The sequence below is a fragment of the Podarcis pityusensis genome (genome assembly GCF_964106645.2).
Source record: "Podarcis pityusensis genome assembly, chromosome: 8".
In the NCBI taxonomy this organism is placed as follows: domain Eukaryota; kingdom Metazoa; phylum Chordata; class Lepidosauria; order Squamata; family Lacertidae; genus Podarcis; species Podarcis pityusensis.
The window spans coordinates 7,947,284-7,966,765 of record NC_138033.1 but is presented as its reverse complement, the minus strand read 5'-3'; the positions used below and the strand labels follow the sequence as shown (position 1 = coordinate 7,966,765).

The window sequence follows — 19,482 nt, the reverse complement described above, 5'->3', positions numbered from 1 at the left end:
GGCCCAAGGTCACCCAGTAAACTTCACGACTGAGCAGGAACCCAGATATTTGGACTCAAAGTGCACTGAACTATTTTAAAAATAAATTATGTGGGTGTTATTACATTTATTTCCCATCCGTCCTCCATGGGAGCGTAAGGTGGTTCTCCCCATTTTATCCACACAATAACCCTGTGGGGTAGGTTAAGCTGAGAGACTTGAGGCCCAGTGAGCTTCATGAACGAGCAGTGAACCCTGGTCTCACAGGCTGCTGCTGCAGTAATAATAATAATAATAATAATAATAATAATAATAATAATATATTATTTATACCCCGCCCATCTGGCTGAGTTTCCCCAGCCACTCTGTGCGGCTTCCAATCAAGTGTTAAAAACAATACAGCATTAAATACTTCCCTAAACAGGGCTGCCTTCAGATGTCTTTTAAAGATAAGATAGCTGATTATTTCCTTCACATCTGGAGGGGGGGGCGTTCCACAGGGCGGGCGCCACTACCGAGAAGGCCCTCTGTCTGGTTCCCTGTAACCTCACTTCTCGCAATGATGGAACCACCAGAAGGCCCTCAGCGCTGGACCTCAGTGTCCGGGCTGAACGATGGGGGTGGAGACGCTCCTTCAGGTATACTGGGCCTTTGAGGCTGTTTAGGGCTTTAAAGATCAGCACCAACACTTTGAATTGTGCTCGGAAACGTACTGGGAGCCAATGCAGATCTCTCAGGACCGGTGTTATATGGTGTCAGTGGCCACTCCCAGTCACCAGTCTAGCTGCTTCATTCTGGATTAATTGCAGTTTCCGGGTCACCTTCAAAGGTAGCCCCACGTAGAGCGCGTTGCAGTAGTCCAAGCTGCAACTTTCCAACCACTGGCTCTCTGGGTAGCACATCCTCAACTTTTAGAATAGGGTGGGTAGAGAAGCACCCAAAAGAAATTACATACTCTCACCCGCATGCTCCCTTTGGTGTATGTAGTTCTGCTGGTGCAATAAAAGGAGCGATCAGCAACTCCCAACTGTTCCCAAGAAAAGAGTTGTGAAGTGCAATCCTTCATTCAGCCAGAAGAGGGCGCTGGAGGATACAATCCAAAGGATGGCAGACAGGGCTCAAGAAAGAAAGGATGGTGTAGGTATAAGGTGTAATACCTCGAGCAAACCAGGAGGGGTCGCTAGAGAGCACATAAACTCCAGATTACTGGGAAGAAAACCAGGCGGCTGGGCTGGGCTTCACCACAGTTCTCAAGGATCGAGAGAGACAGGCCAGCACCATGAAGGGAGATGGTGAGGTGTGTTTGGATGAGGAGCCATGGAGAACTGTCCAAGCACTGCGAGGAAGAAGGAGTGCAGGCCCCTCAGTTGCCCCACAAGTAATGACCTGACTTCTTGTAAACCTAATAAGTTTCCTAATAAGTTAAGGGAGAGTGTTGTGCCCGTCCCCGAAGAAAGATTTAGACAGGCTTTACAGGCACGGTAGCTGGCAGCCCTTGCCAAGCATCCCTTTGGCAAGAGGTGGGCAATCCATCATGCGGCAGCTGCGCCCGGTCTGCTGCCTTGCTCAAGGAGGATGGAGAGCATCCAAGCAGGACCCTGAGAACCGGCTGCCTTTCTCCGCAACCGACTGAGGACCCTTCCTTGTTCTCTCGAGTCCCAAACACCATCACCCAGAATGCGTGCAAAATTCCTACGCTCAAACAAAATCCCTTCTCCGAGGCTGGCGCACGTCACGCCAATCAAGCACATCTGCATGTATTTTTGCATGCATAATTTTGTTTCCTGTAGCCACAGAGAACTGAAATCCCATGGGGATTGTCCTTTCCTTCTTTCTTTCCCAAGGAGACCCTTAAGGTAAAGGTAAAGGGACTCCTGACCATTAAGTCCAGTCGTGACCGACTCTGGGGTTGCGGCGCTCATCTAGCTTTACTGGCCTAGGGAGCCGGCGTACAGCTTCCGGGTCATGTGGCCAGCATGACTAAGCCGCGTCTGGTGAACCAGAGCAGCGCATGGAAACGCCGTTTACCTTCCCGCCGGAGCGGTACCTATTTATCTACTTGCACTGGTGTGCTTTCGAACTGCTAGGTTGGCAGAAGCAGGGACCGAGCAACGGGAGCTCACCCCGTCGCGGGGATTCGAACCGCTGACCTTCCGATCGGCAAGTCCTAGGCTCTGTGATTTAACCCACAGTGCCACCCGCGTCCTGTTGAGACTCCTTAGAGTAGTGATAAAGTGGGATATCAAATCCAAACTACTACTACTACTACTACTCTTCTTCTTCTTCTTCTTCTTCTTCTTCTTCTTCTTCTTCTTCTTCTTCTTCTTCTTCTTCTTCCATGCAACCTCTTCCTCACCTTTTCTCTAAACTAAAAAGTCCCAAACATTGAAATTGTTCATGCAGGAATTGCTCCATTTTCTGAACCTTTCCCAACTTTAGGATATCATTTTTGAACTGAGGCAACCAGAACTGGACACGGTATTCCAGATGCAGATGCACCATGGATTTGTATAATGACATTATATCGGCAGTTTTATTTTTCAGTTCCTTCTCTAATGGTCCCTGGCACGAAATTTGCCTTCTTCACGGCCATCATGCATTGACTCGACATCATCATCGAGCTATCTGCTTCTTACTGTGACCCCAGAGTCTTTGCATCACACTGCCAAGAACCGAGGCAGTAAAAAATGCCGCTCTCAGATCTGCGAGTCCTCAGAGGCCTCCTTTTTTTATTTTCTGGGACAAAACCTTGGTCAGATCCCAGCAGACAAAACACAAGAGAGACTTGCTGAAGTTGGTCCTCGCACCACTGACCTACCTCACAGGGTCACTGGGCGGATGGTTGCAGGATGTTGCAAAGGACTGTTGAGAAAGGCCTGAGATCATCGTCCCGCAGTAATGGATGGATGATTTCATTTGGAAAAGGGCCTGGAACAGAGGCTGCTGAATAATGAATGCTGACTTCCCAGCGGCGTTAAGACAAAACGATCAGCTGGAAGCCGAATGCCTTGAAAGGGCAAGCCAATTAAAGCCGAGTTTATCTCTGGCACAAAGGACGGAAACATCTCCCACCTGTTGCACTGCCAGGAGTCTGGGCTGAAAAGGCCAGAGAAAGGGGTGTGTGGCAAAGAAGGTGAGAAGGGTCTCAAGATACAGAGGTCACAACCTTCAGGGGTCCTAAGCTCCTAAATTGGTGGTGGGCCCCCACCATAGCTGTCAACTTTCAGATTTGGAAATAAGGGATCAGCAGCCTCGAAAATAAGGGATCAGCTGCATAGCTGTCAACTTTCAGATTTGGAAATAAGGGATCAGCAGCCTCGAAAATAAGGGATCAGCTGCATAGCTGTCAACTTTCAGATTTGAAAATACAGTGGTACCTCAGGTTAAGTACTTAATTTGTTCAGGAGGTCCGTTCTTAACCTGAAACTGTTCTTAACCTGAGGCACCACTTTAGCTAATGGGGCCTCCCGCTGCCACCGCTGCACGGTTTCTGTTCTCATCCTGAAGCAAAGTTCTTAACCTGAAGCACTATTTCTGGGTTAGCAGAGTCTGTAACCTGAAGCGTATGTAACCTGAAGCATATGTAACCCGAGATACCACTGTAAGGGATCAGCAGCCTCACCTGTCCCGGGGACAGTCTACGGGATATCTAACAATCCGGGAGAGCAGCAGGAAGCAGCGGGAAATGACGCTGAAATAAGGGGATTTCCTGCAAAAAAAAGGAAGGTTGACAGCTATGGCCCCCACATACATAACTCAAAATAAAAACAAGATGAAACCCTAAAACGATATGTTAAAATAATGAATAATAATAATAATAATTTATTATTTATACCCCGCCCATCTGGCTGAGTATCCCCAGCCACTCTGGGCGGCTTCCAATCAAGTGTTAAAAACAATACAGCATTAAATATTAAAAACTTTCCTAAACAGGGCTGCCTTCAGATGTCTTTTAAAGGTAAGATAGCTGCTTATTTCCTTCACATCTGAAGGGAGGGCGTTCCACAGGGCGGGCGCCACTACTGAGAAGGCCCTCTGCCTGGTTCCCTGTAGCCTCACTTCTCGCAATGAGGGAACTGCCAGAAGGCCCTCGGCGCTGGACCTCAGTGTCCGGGCTGAACAATGGGGGTGGAGATGCTCCTTCAGGTATACAGGACCGAGGCCATTTAGGGCTTTAAAGGTCAGCACCAACATACGTTCAATTGCAACACATGATGGGGTCTGATTTTTTCCGCATTATTTCAATCTGCATTAGTAGGATGCTCCCCTGATTTAGGTGGGGATCAGCAATGAAAAGGGAACAGAAAGATGAGGGAAGAATGTGGGGTGCTGTAAGTAAGTCTAATAAAGCCATGTATTATTATTATTATTATTATTATTATTATTATTATTAAGCTACGGGACCGCCTCTCCTGGTATGTCCCATGGAGGACCTTACAGTCTTCAAATAAAAACATCTTGGAGATCCCGGGCCACAGGGAGGTTAGGCTGGCCTCAACCAGAGACAGGGCTTTTTCAGCTGTGGCCCCGATCTGGTGGAACGCTCTGTCCCAAGAGACTAGGGCCCTGCGGGACTTGACATCTTTCTACAGGGCCTGCAAGACAGAGCTGTTCCACCAGGCCTTTGGTCAGGGCGCAGCCTGACTCCCTCCTTTGGTAATCCTCACAGAACTCTAGCCCAATGGTTGCCATTAATTTGATTTTGAATTGATTTTTAAATGAATTGATTTTAGAATGCTGTGTTATTGTTGTTAGCCACTCTGAGCTCGGCTTCTGCTGGGGAGGGCGGGATATAAATAATTTATTATTATTATTATTAGTAGTAGTAGTAGTAGTAGTAGTAGTAGTATTAGCTAATGGGTCTCAAACCTTCGGTGAATTAGTGACTTCCCCTACAGGAAAAGTGTGGATGAAACAGATGAGACCAAGAGGGGGTTGAACAGTCAAGAAGGGGGTTTCTGCACCTGCTGTAGAAGGAAGTGAGGGGCAGGTGGGGCTCATCCACCTGGGAAAGGAGCAAATCTAGCAGAAGGAAAACTCTGATCCTAAGACTCCGCTGCCTTTCAGAGAAAAGGCTAAGGAGTAAACCCTACACAAATGTGGAGCGGATTCCCTAAGACGGTTGGGTGGAGGAGGAGGAGGAGTTTGGATTTGATATCCCGCTTTATCACCACCTGAAGAAGTCTCAAAGCGGCTCACATTCTCCTTTCCCTTCCTCCCCCACAACAAACACTCTGTGAGGTGAGTGGGGCTGAGAGACTTCAAAGAAGTGTGACTGGCCCAAGGTCACCCAGCAGCTGCATGTGGAGGAGCGGAGACGCGAACCCGGTTCCCCAGAGTACGAGTCTACCGCTCCTAACCACTACACCACACTGGCTCTCATGGCCTTCTTCCGGCAACTCCTGCAGACAAACTGGTACCAAATGTTTTGCTCTGCTTTCCTTTGGACCACATCAGTGAGGTCGAGAGGGGGGTCTTGTCGTCTGAGCAGCCCAGCAACCCCAGACACACTGCCTGGGCTTACGCCACTTCAGTCCTGCTAACGCAGCAGTTTGACTTCACCCCTGGAGGCGCACTCCATTGCCTCTCAAGACAGAAAGTAAAAGGTAAAGGTTAAAGGACCCCTGGACAGTTAAGTCCAGTCAAAGGCGACTCTGGGGTTGCGGCACTCATCTCGAGGGAGCCGGCGTTTGTCCACAGACAGTTTTCCGGGTCATGTGGCCTGCATGACTAAATCGCTACTGGCGCATAGAGGACTGTGACAGGTGCCGGAGCACACAGAAACACAATTAATAATAATAATAATAATAATAATAATAATAATATATTATTTATACCCCGCCCATCTGGCTGAGTTTCCCCAGCCACTCTGGGTGGCTTCCAATCAAGTGTTAAAAAGAATACAGCATTAAATATTAAAAACTTCCCTAAACAGGGCTGCCTTCAGATGTCTTTTAAAATAGGATAGCTCCTTATTTCCTTGACATCTGATGGGAGGACGTTCCACAGGGCAGGCACCACTACTGAGAAGGCCCTCTGTCTGGTTCCCTGTAACCTCACTTCTCGCAATGAGGGAACCGCCAGAAGGCCCGCGGCGCTGGATCTCAGTGTCCGGGCTGAACAATGGGTTTATCTTCCCGCCGGAGCGGTACCTATTTATCTACTTGCACTTTGACGTGCTTTTGAACTGCTAGGTTGGCAGGAGCTGGGACGGAACAACGGGAGCTCACCCCGTCGCGGGGATTCGAACTGCCGACCTTCCGATCAGCAAGCCCAAGAGGCTCATTGATTAAGACCACAGCGCCAGCCACGTCCAGCACCCTGTTGTTCTCACCTTGGCCAGCCAGATGCCAGTGGAAACCAGCAAGCAGCAGCCAATCGCAGCAGCCCTCTCGCCTCCTGCGGTTTCCAGCAACCAGTGCTCAGAAGCATTGGCTGCCTCCAACCATGGAGACAGCACAGCCATCATAAGGAAAATATCCAGGCGCTGGCAAGGAGAGACCTGAAAACACATTCCACTGTGCTGATGTGCATGATTATGCACAACTGCAATTTGAAATCCGATAGGGTAATGTGCACACAGCCTTAGTGTGCCCAGGTTACACTGGAGGTGTCGAAGCCATGATGCTTCAACATCAACTTTGTTGGACTGGTCATGTTGTGCGGATGCCTGATGATCGTCTTCCAAAGCAACTACAGTGGTACCTCGGGTTACATACGCTTCAGGTTACATAGGCTTCAGGTTACACACTCCACTAAGCCAGAAATAGTGCTTCAGGTTAAGAACTTTGCTTCAGGATAAGAACAGAAATCGGGCTCTGGCGGCACGGCGGCAGCAGGAGGCCCCATTAGCTAAAATGGTGCTTCAGGTTAAGAACAGTTTCAGGTTAAGAACAGACCTCTGGAACAAATTAAGTACTTAACCCGAGGTACCACTGTAAGGTAAAGGTAAAGGGACCCCTGACCATTAGGTCCAGTCGTGGCCGACTCTGGGGTTGCGGCGCTCATCTCGCTTTATTGGCCAAGGGAGCCAGCGTACAGCTTCCGGGTCATGTGGCCAGCATGACTAAGCCGCTTCTGACGAACCAGAGCAGCGCACGGAAATGCCGTTTACCTTCCCGCCGGAGTGGTACCTATTTATCTACTTGCACTTTGACGTGCTTTCGAACTGCTAGGTAGGCAGGAGCAGGGACCGAGCAACGGGAGCTCACCCCGTCACGGGGATTCGAACCGTCGATCTTCTGATCGGCAAGTCCTAGGCTCTGTGGTTTAACCCACAACACTACCCTTGAGGTACCACTGTACTCTATTCGAAACTTAAAAATGGAAAGCGTAATGCTGGTGGTCAACAAAAGAGGATTTAAAGACTGCCTCAAGGCAAATCTTTAAAAAGTACTATAAACACCGACAACTGGGAAACACTGGCCTGCGAGCGCTCCAGTTGGAGAACAGCCTTTACCAAAGGTGTCATGGGCTTTGAAGACGCTCGAACTCAGGACGAAAGGGAGAAACGTGCTAAGAGGAAGGTACGCTTGGCAAATCCACACTGCGATCAACTCCTGCCCGGAAACCTATGTCCCCACTGTGGAAAAACGTGTGGATCCAGAATTGGCCTCCAAGTCACTTACGGACTCATTGTTAAAACCGTGTTTATGGAAGACAATCTTACTCAGCTATGAGTGATTGTCCAAGAAAAAGAAGCCCGGGTTAGTGCCCTGTTGCAGACATTGGGTGCTACTACCGAAGCTGCCCAGCAGGGGAAGCCAGGGTCTTCCATTCCAGCATATTATTGACTGCCTCCATTGCTCACTCTACCGCAGGCAACCCTAAGATGGATCCGAACGACTCTTCTCCAAGGACCCTCCCAGAAAACAGTTGACAACCCCGAAGGAAGTATGGGTGGAGATGGAGAGAATGAGAAGGCTAGAGAAAAAGACGCACGAATGGTTGCCAGAGTGGTGCATGCTCTAGTTATCTCCCGCTTGGACTACTGCAGTGCGCTCTACATGGGGCTACCTTTGAAGGTGACCCGGAAACTGCAATTAATCCAGAATGCGGCAGCTAGACTGGTGACTGGGAGCGGCCGCCAAGACCACATAACACCGGTCTTGAAAGACCTACATTGGCTCCCAGTACATTTCCGAGCACAATTCAAAGTGTTGGGGCTGACCTTTAAAGCCCTAAACGGCCTCAAAGGCCCAGTATACCTGAAGGAGCATCTCCACCCCCACCGTTCAGCCCGGACCCTGAGGTCCAGCTCTGAGGGCCTTCTGGCGGTTCCCTCATTGTGAGAAGTGAGGTTACAGGGAACCAGACAAAGGGCCTTCTCGGTAGTGGCGCCCGCCCTGTGGAACGCCCTCCCACCAGATCTGAAGGAAATAAGCAGCTATCTTCTCTTTAAAAGACATCTGAAGGCAGCCCTGTTTAGGGAAGTTTTTAATATTTAATGCTGTATTGTTTTTAACACTTGATTGGAAGCCGCTCAGGGTGGCTGGGGAAACTCAGCCAGATGGGCGGGGTATAAATAATAAATTATTATTATTATTATTATTATTATTGCAAATGATGCCAGTTAAACAGGGGCGAGAGAAGGCAGGTGTGTGGGATGCTGGATGTTGTCTGATGTCGTGCAAAAGAACTTCGTGCGTCCGAAGTGGCAATTGGGATGCATATATTCAGTTGCATATATACATCCCAGTAGTGATGTATGGAAGTGAGAGCTGGACCATAAAGAAGGCTGATCGCCGAAGAATGGATGCTTTTGAATTATGGTGCTGGAGGAGACTCTTGAGAGTCCCATGGACTGCAAGAAGATCAAATGTATCCATTCTTAAGGAAATCAGCCCTGAGTGCTCACTGGAAGGACAGATGCTGAAGCTGAGGCTCCAATACTTTGGCCACCTCATGAGAAGAGAAGACTCCCTGGAAAAGACCCTGATGTTGGGAAAGATGGAGGGCACAAGAAGAAGGGGACGACAGAAGACGAGATGGTTGGAAAGCGTTCTCGAAGCTACCAGCATGAGTCTGACCAAACTGCGGGAGGCAGTGGAAGACAGGAGGGCCTGGCGTGCTCTGGTCCAGGGGGTCACGAAGAGTCGGACACGACTTAACGACAACAACATATTCAGTTGCCCTGATTTCATAGAACCATAGAGGTAGAAGGTCTTTCAAAGGTCATCTGAGCTAGCCTTCCCCAACTTGGTGGCCTCCAGATGTTTTGAACTACAACTCCCATTGGATGATGGGAGTTGTAGTCCAAAACAGCTGGAGAGGGCTGGATTAGAATCATAGAATGAACCCAGCTTCCTCTCCCTGCTGCAGCAAAAAGCACTCCTCTTTTTCCCAGCCCTGCCTCAATGCAGTAAGGGTTGCCAGCTTTTTTAGCTGGTTTCGCTCCTGCGCCTTTTACCGCCCAGCCCAAATTAAGCAACCGATTGATTGGTTGTATCTATACCCCGCCCTTCCTCCCCAAGGAGCCCAGGACAGCCAAAGGATCTGCAATCCAAAAACAAAGCACGAACAATCTAAGACGGTTAAAACAATCCAATAACAATAAAACCATATCTAAAACCAGCTGTAGTCTCAGTTACAGTTAAAAATATTCGTTCATCCGAGTTGCCAGGAACTGTAATAATTCCCTCGCACATTGTCTCGACACTGGGAAAAGGCTTGCCTGCAAAATCCCTGTGCCTTGGGCTGCCTTTAAAGGTCTGAAAAGGTGGCAATCCTACTCACACATTGCTCAGCTTCCCAACCAACCGAGAAGGGCCAGGGCTGGCTCAATCCCATTTGCTGCCTGAGGCTGAGGATGGGACGCTACCTCTTCCTTGTTCCATGCACAAAAGCTAGCCAGCCTGCCAGTGGAAGGCCAGGAAGCAGGGTGGCAGCAGAGCCCTTGTAGGCCTTCAGCCGCCCTCTGCTTCTCCCCAGCTGTCAGTTTTTGCCGCCTGAGGCAGTTGCCGCACTCTGGCTAATGGCAGCGCCGGCCCTGAGGCCAGGCAAGTTGGCCAACTCCTCCTCCCTGTAGTTAAGAATATCAGAAAAACCTGCCGAATCAGGCCAGTGGCTCACCTAGTCATAGGAACATAGAATTGTAGAGTTGGAAGGGACCACATGGGTCATTAATTTTTTTAAAATTTTATTCATTTTTCTTTTTCATTCATTACATACATCTCATATTCATAACATTTACTATGCCTTCCTCCCTCCCTCCCCTCCTAGGCTTCCCCCTACTTCCGCTTCTGGTTTGTTTCCCCTTTCACCCACTTTGCTACCTCCTAAAAGAAAAAAACTACTAATAACATATTTATACAATAAAATTGAAATATACTCAGAGTCGAGAGTGGATTTCATGTTCTTTATTCAGCTCATAGTGGTGAGGAGGAATGGAAGTTCCCACAGAATGTCTTCTTTATATACATTATTTACACAATGGGCCCCACGTGATTGGCTAATTCCGGGATTCTCCTGCAGGCCAATCAGGTTGCGGATTCACTTCCACCTGGAGCTGGATTGGGTGGCTCCTGTGGACCAATCAGACTGCTGCATTCTGGACCCTGTTGTTCTAGGACCAATCAGACTGCTGCATTCTGAATCCCATTGTACTAGGACCAATCAGACTGCTGCCTTTTGGATCCTATTCAACTCAGTACATAACACCAACATCAAACCTAGAAACATAAACATAACAATGAATACATCATACTATTTCTCTATCTTCCACACATTTTCTAATGCTAATAATGTGATCGTTTATTTAAATCCTGCCATCAAGTCTATAGACTTTCTTTGTTTCTGCAAGTATAATATAAATGGTTCCTATTCTTCTTCAAAGTCATCTAGACTCACCCCCTGCAATGCAGGATTTATTTATTTTTTTGCCCAAGGTGGGACTCGAACCCATGACCCTGAGATTAAGAGTCTTATGCTCTACTGACTGAACTATGCCAGATAGCCAGCATCCTGTTCTCGCAGTGGCCAACCACATGCCCATGGGAAACCCAAAAGCAGCACCCGAGCACAAGAGTCCTCTCCCCTCCAGGTCAACAGGTGTTTGGAAGCATCAATACCTCTGACTGTGGAGGCAGAGCCGGGGTATCGTGGTTAGTTGTGGCCATGGACCACCTTATCCAGTGTGGTGTAGTGGTTAAGGGGACGTGGGTGGCGCTGTGGGTTAAACCACAGAGCCTAGGACTTGCCAATCAGAAGGTCAGCGGTTCGAATCCCTGCGACGGGGTGAGCTCCCGTTGCTCGGTCCCTGCTCCTGCCAACCTAGCAGTTCGAAAGCATGTCAAAGTGCAACTATATAAATAGGTACCGCTCCGGCGGGAAGGTAAATGGCGTTTCCGTGCGCTGCTCTGGTTCGCCAGAAGCGGCTTAGTCATGCTGGCCACATGACCCGGAAGTTGTACGCCGGCTCCCTGGTCCAATAAAGCGAGATGAGCACCGCAACCCCAGAGTCGGTCACGACTGGACCTAACGGTCAGGGGTCCCTTTACCTTTACCTATAGTGGTTAAGAGAGGTGGACTTGTAATCTGGTGAACCGGGTTCGCACGTGCTCCTCCACGTGCAGCTGCTGGGTGACCTTGGGCCAGTCACACTTCTCTGAAGTCTCTCAGCCCCACTCACCTCACAGAGTGTTTGTTGTAGGGGAGGAAGGGAAAGGAGATTGTGAGCCGCTTTGAGACTCCTTCGGGTAGTGATAAAGTGGGATATCAAATCCAAACTCCTCTTCTTCTTCTCCTCATGAACTTGTCTGAGCCTCGTTTAAAGCCCTCCAAGTTGGCGGCCATCGCTGCCCCCCGAGGGAGCAAGTTCCTCGTTGCAAATTCTTACGGTCTGATTGTGGTTGAATGACTTAAGTTCCTGTTACTAGGCAGCCCTGGGGAGCCTGCAGCAAACTTTCCTCTGGATTGCATTAGAGCAGGTGGGTGGGTGGGGGCTCTGTCTATATAATAAGGAATGAGTCTCGCTGACGGAGAAAGCTCTCGTGCCTTTACTCAGCAGACGAGCCAGTTTGCAGTCATTGAAGGAAGGAGAGAGAGAGAGAGAGAGAGAGAAATAAGCGTGGGAGTCTGGTTGGAAAAAAAGAAAGCTATCAGCACCCATTGGGTGGGTAGGCCAAGCCCCACCCACCTGTCCCTCCCCAGTCCCTGCCTGCCTATTTGAGTCGAAAGCTACTCCCTTACGAGCTCCTGACAGATCAGATGTTCACCCACGCAAAGCCGGCAGCAGCCAGACACACTTTCGACGCTGGGCGACTCATTCGGAAGCAAGCAGACTTCTTCGCACCCAGCCAGGGATGGGATGGGGCAGGCTCCGTCCTCAGATACACCAGCCCAGAGTTGTCACATCTGGGAACTCCTGAGCTGCAGAGGAAACAGAGCCCCGGACGCCTCTGCTGTGGCTTAGCCCCTCTTCTTGCTCTCTCTTTCTAGAGCTGGGAGGAACAGAACCCAGGACCATCGACTCAGTCCTTTTTGGAGGGGGGTCCCAGCTCCACCTGCTTTAGCCAGGGGGCATGACCCCGTCGTGGCCCTAACCCCGGAACGCCGGCTGGATTCTTGCTCCGTAATCGGCTGGACTCTGATGTCGTCTTTCACAGCTTCTGGGAACAGGACTCCGGGCTCGTCTGTTGCGACGAGGGGCTGCCCTCCAACGTGAATTAATTGGGGATTGAAAGCAGGAGGAGGAGAAGGATCTGAACCCACCATTTGCCTTCTTCCTTCTCGGAACTCTGAGGCCTCACATCTGAGAACAAGAAGTCCCAAAGCTTCCCCCTTTCTCCTGCTGGCCTTCCCCCTCTGAGACCTCCAGCCCCCTCTCCGTGCCAATGCAAGCGCCACAAGCAAACCTGACCCCTCCGGAGGACTGCAGCAGCCTGACCCGACTGCAGAAAGATGGCAACCCTGGAATGAGCTCCTTCATGTTTGCGGCAGGGGTGGTGGGCAACATGGCCGCCCTGGCCATCTTGGGCTTCCACCGGAAGGAGCTGCGGACCAAGAGCTCGGCCTTCTGCATCCTGGTGACCGGCCTGGCCATCACGGACCTGCTGGGCACCTGCGTGGTCAGCCCCGTGGTCTTTGTGGCCTATTCGCGAAACGCCACCGTGCTGGGCCTGGCGGACGGAGGGCACTGGCTGTGCGACCTCTTTGCCTTCTCGATGATGTATTTTAGCCAAGCCGCCATGCTCATCCTCTGCACCATGGCGGTGGAACGGTGCCTAGCTATCTCCTACCCCTATTTCTACTCGCAGCACAACATCCGCCGGTGGGCCAAGCTCTCTCTCCCCGCCACCTACGCCTTCAGCGCCCTCTTCTGCGCTCTGCCCTTCCTGGGCGTTGGGAAGTACAAGCAGTACTGCCCGGGCACCTGGTGCTTTGTCCAGATGGACGTGGAGCTGACGGGGGGCGACCGCAGCAAAGCGGCCTTCTCGCTGTCCTACGCCACGCTGATGGCACTGCTGATCCTCGCCATCTTCGTCTGCAACGGCCTGGTCATCATCAGCCTCTGCCAGATGTACCGCAAGCAGAGGGCCCGGCGGCGAGGATCTATCAACGTGGCCCAGCAGCGGCGGCGCAAGAGCTGGCTCGGCCAAGGCGAGGAGGAGGTGGACCACCTCATCTTGCTGGCCCTCATGACGGTCATCTTTGTCATCTGCTCTCTGCCCCTCACGGTAAGTACTGCCACGGGGGTCACGGGGGGCAGGGAGGGATAACGGAGAGGGGCTGGTGAGGTGACGGAGGCCAGCTTGGCTCAATGGAGGCAAATGTCTTGGCTCAATGGAGGCAAATGTCTTGACTCAATGGAGGCAAATGTCTTGGCTCAATAATGGCAAATGTCTTGGCTCAATAATGGCAAACGTCTTGGCTCAATGGTGGCAAATATCTTGACTCAATGGAGGCAAATGTCTTGGCTCAATGGTGGCAGATGTCTTGGCTCAATGGAGGCAAATGTCTTGGCTCAATGGAGGCAAATGTCTTGACTCAATAGTGGCAAACGTCTTGGCTCAATGGAGGCAAATGTCTTGACTCAATGGAGGCAAATGTCTTGACTCAATAGTGGCAAATGTCTTGGCTCAATAGTGGCAAATGTCTTGGCTCAATGGTGGCAAACGTCTTGGCTCAATGGTAGCAAATGTCTTGGCTCAATGGAGGCAAATGTCTTGACTCAATAGTGGCAAATGTCTTGGCTCAATAGTGGCAAATGTCTTGGCTCAATGGTGGCAAATGTCTTGACTCAATAGTGGCAAATGTCTTGGCTCAATGGAGGCAAATGTCTTGACTCAATGGAGGCAAATGTCTTGGCTCAATAGTGGCAAATGTCTTGGCTCAATGGTGGCAAATGTCTTGACTCAATAGTGGCAAATGTCTTGGCTCAATAGTGGCAAATGTCTTGGCTCAATGGTGGCAAATGTCTTGGCTCAATGGTGGCAGATGTCTTGGCTCAATAGAGGCAAATGTCTTGGCTCAATAATGGCAAATGTCTTGGCTCACTGGTGGCAAATGTCTTGGCTCAATAATGGCAAATGTCTTGGCTCAATCGTGGCAAACGTCTTGGTTCAATAATGGCAAATGCCTTGGCTCAATAATGATAACTGTCTTGGGGACAGGAAGTGACATGATAAGGGTCAGCCAGGTTCGCAACTGAGACAACACAGCTTTCATCCGAGGCGGTCAAGAATCGTGAGCCAATCGGCTCCATCTCAAGACTAGGGAGCCCCGCGACTGCTCACCTGTGAGCACAGTGGGAGAGTCAAGCATCTCATGACCTGCCACTGCCTGGGTCTTCCAGGTGGCTGTTGCAGGAGGATTTTCCACAGCCGTATCCTGCACTGGGTTTGGGCCGAAGGCCACAACAGGAAACGCTGTGCCACATTTTCATCTCCCGCCTGCGTGCGAGTGAGGAGGGTGCACAAGACTGTCCCAGGCTGGGAGCTTTCTGCAACCTGCTTTCTGTAGGGGAAGGACTGTGGCTCAGTGGTTAGAGCAGCTGAAAGTCCCAGGTTCAACCCCCCCCCCCCCGGATTCCCCCAGGCAGGGCTGAGAAACGGGGGAGCCTCTGTTGGTCTGTGTAGACAATATTGAGCTAGATGGCTCAGTCTTTCTGTGCACGCAGTGACTTCACAGACACCCCAAGTGACAAAGGGTGTTGTGCAGAAGCTGTCAAAACCGTGGTGCGGTTGATGTGGTCTGATCAGCATGTCACAGACTTCCTCGCCCAAGAGATGCACACACACATGAGATTAGACAGTTACGTAGACGGGTCTGCAAATAGTTATTTAACCATGACAGATATCCAGGTCAGGGACGATGGGAGACCAAGCTTCCGATCTGAATTCCAGGGCCCCTGTTGCTGTGCAATAGCTGTCATAAACAAAAATAACATGACATGAAGGATCTCCGGGTTCAGGGGCAGTCTATCTCTGAATATCAGAGTCTAGAGAGGAACAGCAGAGGAAGCCCATTGTCCTTATGCCCTCCTTGGAAGCCACCTGGGCTCTGCTGGAAGTGAAGTTGGGGCTAGAGGCTTCTCTGATGCAGAAAGGTCAATCCAACAAACACACCATAGTGTCAAGCGTCCCTTATTTGGCGGGACAGTCCCTTATCCCAGCGCCATGTCCCGCTGCTGTCCCTTATTGATGATGTCCCTTAAATAAGCTACTGAAGGTAATGCAGCCCTTTCTATGTCCAGCTGTCCTTTGTCAACAACAAATTGTTGCTTTTTGTGTGTGTTGAATATATGCTATATGGTAATTTATGGACCTAATAGGTATCTAAAGCCATTTGCATGCAACAAAATATGTATTTTATCAAAGTAATTGTTGATCCGTTATTTTGGCTGCTGATCCCTTATTTTCGAGGCTGCTGGTCCCTTATTTTCAAATCTGTAAGTTGACAGCTATGACACACACACACACACAGAGAGAGAGAGAGAGAGAGAGAGAGAGAGAGAGAGAGAGAGCAGTTCCCTTGTTGGGTTTGGGGCACACGGTCGTTTAAGCGTGCCCTTTAGATCTGGCCCTGAAACACACACCCCAGTGACATTCAGCCTGTATTTCTGCCTTGCTCCTCCTGCTGCTAAAAGGAAGTTTAACTGGGGGCAGGAAGAACTATAAAAGCCTTGGCAGTGCTGTGGCCAGTGGGAGTTGTAGTACAAAACATCTGGAGGGCGCCCGGTGGGGGAAGGCTGATCTATAACATCACCATGACGGCAGATCTCTGTTCAGCCTGGGAGAAGACGAGACCAGTGTAGAGCTAGCAAGGCAAAATGTTGGGAGCAGAGGAGGAATGTGTGTGCCTTGAGATAAGAGGTTAGACCTCGCACCCGTTCCCTGCTTTATATTCCATATCTTTCCTGTTCCTTTTTTCCCTCCGTTTCCTGCTGTTTGCCCAATCGAAGAAACGCAACGGCAAAGAAAAGTGTAGTGTTTCGGTTGTAAAAAAAGGGTTTGCTAAACAGCTGGAGCAAAACTGGCTCCATTTCGGAGCATTTCACAGCAGCTTAGGATCAGAAGGCTTTCAAGACACAGAATTGTAGAGTTGAAAGGGACTCCTGAGGGTCATCTAGCCCAACCCGCAGCAATGCAGGAATCACAGCTAAAGAATCCCTGATGGTTAACCTCTGCTGGGGGGGGGGGAACCTCCAGTGAGGAAGAGCTCACCACCTTGTGAGCAGGGGCGGAGGAAGGGGGGTGCGGTGGGGCGGACCACCCCAGGTGTCACCACTGAGGGGGGTGACAAAATGCCAGGCGGGGCCTGCAGCGTGCTCGATCCATGCGTCTCTCCTGGGAGTGACGCGGTGGCTTGGGGGTCCGCAGGCTCCGCGCTGCCCCAAACGGTCCGCCCACTGCCTCCCCTCAGCCTGAGTGGGAGGAGGCAGGCAGACTCCTCGGAGGCCCCGCCCCTGGGCGTGGGCCACACGTGCCGTCCCAGACGCCCAATCGGCTTGCTCCGCCGCTGCTTGTGAGGTTTCTGGCAACCAAGCTGTTGTTAAAATAATAATAATAATAATAATAATAATAATAATAATAATATATTATTTATACCCCGCCCATCTGGCTGAGTTTCCCCAGCCACTCTGGGCGGCTCCCAATCAAATGTTAAAAGCAGTACAGCATTAAATATTAAAAACTTCCCTTCAGATGTCTTTTAAAGATAGAATAGCTGCTTATTTCCTTCACATCTGGTGGGAGGGTGTTCCACAGGGTGGACGCCACTACCGAGAAGGCCCTCTGTCTGGTTCCCTGTAACCTCACTTCTCGCAATGAGGGAACCGCCAGAAGGCCCTCGGCGCTGGACCTCAGTGTCCAGGCAGAACGATGGGGGTGGAGACGCTCCTTCAGGTATCCTGGACCGAGGCAGAAGAGCGTGAGCCAGCAAAGGAATTGGCTACCCTACACACAGTCAGACACTCACACATAACCTGCCTGTTTTAATACAGAAAACTAGAACCAGGGCACCAATGATTCCTTCCTTTTCAGCTGGCAGGAGTTGAAGCCTATTGATGGCTCCTAGCTACACTCTGCCTCCATGTTTCGAGGCAGAAATGCTTCTGGTTCCCGGTTGCTGGAAACCACAGGAGGGAAGAGTTGGTCTTGTGTTCGAATCCTGCTGGCTGGTTCCCCACAGGCATCTGATTGGCCTCTGTGAGAACAGAATGCCGGATGCCATTGGCCGGATCCAGCAGGCTCTTATTATGTCCTGAAAGCAAACATCGACCTGCCATTGAGATTCCTACATTGCAAGGGGTTGGACTGGATGATCTTTGGGTTCCCTTCCAACTATTCTATTACCCTTCAGCCCCTTTCTTTCAGGAACGTTTGTCGCAGACATTCTGCAGTTGCCAATTCCCTCCCCGTCGCCTTTCTTCTCTAACCCGTCCTCCTAGCAGTGCCCAGAACGGTCCCAGAAATTCTCCTGCTGCCTTTCCCAGTCCCCGGCCGCTGCCAGAGCAGAATCCGGCCTCAGACATGTGAATCAGTCCTGGAAAGGGCCCTGCCCTTCTTCCGCGTGAGGGACCTGGTGCATGTGTGGGCTAGAGGGAATAGTACGGCAGCGTGACTCTTCAGAAACTCTGGAGGGCCGGCAGCTGAAGAGGCTGGATTCTGATGAGAAGGGAAGCTTTCATCATTTCCGTTCTTTGCAGATGGGGCAATGGCAAGGTTGCAAAAGAGGAGGGGGGTGAGGCCTCTTCCCCTGCTTTTAAGAGCATCCTGGTCTGCAAAGCTGGGAGAGAAGCGTTATCAACTGATAATGCCTACAGGGCATTAAGGCGCAGGAGCAAGCCTGGGTACGAATAATAAGAAGCTGGCAACTAATGAGACTTTTAATCTCAGGGCTGTGGGTTCGAGCCCCACTTTGGGCAAAAGATAATAATAATATAATAATAATTTATTATTTATACCCCGCCCAACTGGCTGGGCTTCCCAGCCACTCTGGGCAACTTCCAACAGAATATTAAAATACAATAACCTATTAAACATTAATAGCTTCCCTAAGCAGGGGGTTGGACTACATTACACCCCCCCCCATGGTTCCTTTCAACTCTGCATTTCTACGACCATAAGGCACAGGGAGAATTATTCTCACCAATTATTATTCTTATCGATTACCATCTCACCCTTTCCCCAAGAGGCTCGGAGCAGTGTAAGCATTTCTCTCTTTCCCACCCGCAACAACAGGAATCCTGGGAACTGCAGTTTACCAGGACGTACACAGGTATAGGGACGCGGGTGGTCTGTGGGTTAAACCACAGAGCCTAGGACTTGCTGATCAGAAGGTCGGCGGTTCGAATCCCCGCGACGGGGTGAGCTCCTGCTCCTGCCCACCTAGCAGTTCGAAAGCACACCAGTGCAAGTAGATAAATAGGTACCGCTCTGGTGGGAAGGTAAACGGCGTTTCTGTGCGCTGCTCTGGTTCGCCAGAAGCGGCTTAGTCATGCTGGCCACATGACCCAGAAGCTGTACGCCGGCTCCCTCGGCCAATAAAGCGAGATGAGCACCGCAACCCCAGAGTCGGCCATGACTGGACCTAATGGTCAGGGATCCCTTTACCTTTACACAGGTATAAGATAAAAGTGGGTGGGGTTAGGCAGGTTGCATGGGGGAGTGACCAAGGCTCATTAAGTGTCGACTCCCAGCAAGATCCACGCCATTAATTGAAAGCAGGGTTTTCAAAACTTAGGTCTGCAGCCACCAGAGCCAACTCTTTGGGGCCGAGGGGGCTTCACTTCCCTAATAAAATATTTGAGGGGGCTGCCCCCTCCAAGTTGATGAGCATTGCCATTCAAATGGCAGGTGCCCCATCATGTTACCAATTATGCAAGGCGAGGCTTACCTGCCCCCCCCTCAATATTTTATTCCAGTGGGCACCCCTGTCTCCAGCTGTTTTTGGACTACAATTCCCATCATCCCTGACTGCTCATCCCGCTAGCTAGTGATGATGATGGGAGTTGTAGTTTGAAACCAGCTGGAGACCCAAGTGTGGGAAACCCTGATTTAA

The 19,482-nt window shown here is 50.5% G+C and overlaps 1 protein-coding gene and 1 long non-coding RNA gene across 2 annotated transcripts in view; one reads left to right on the top strand and one right to left on the bottom strand.

The window, feature by feature from the left end:
* Positions 1-10,322: 10,322 nt before the first annotated feature.
* Positions 10,323-12,033, bottom strand: LOC308484626. The gene is made up of 2 exons (XR_013990054.1): positions 11,609-12,033; positions 10,323-10,649 (listed from the first exon to the last, which is right to left on the bottom strand). It is a non-coding gene; the product is annotated as an uncharacterized lncRNA (long non-coding RNA).
* A 136-nt stretch (positions 12,034-12,169) lies between these two features.
* Positions 12,170-19,482, top strand: part of PTGIR (prostaglandin I2 receptor) — a 39,500-nt gene continuing 32,187 nt past the window's right edge. Inside the window, exon 1 of the mRNA XM_081019104.1 lies at positions 12,170-13,655. Coding sequence (XP_080875230.1) covers positions 12,813-13,655 — 843 coding nt within the window. The 5' untranslated portion in view covers positions 12,170-12,812. The remainder of the gene's footprint in view (positions 13,656-19,482) is intronic.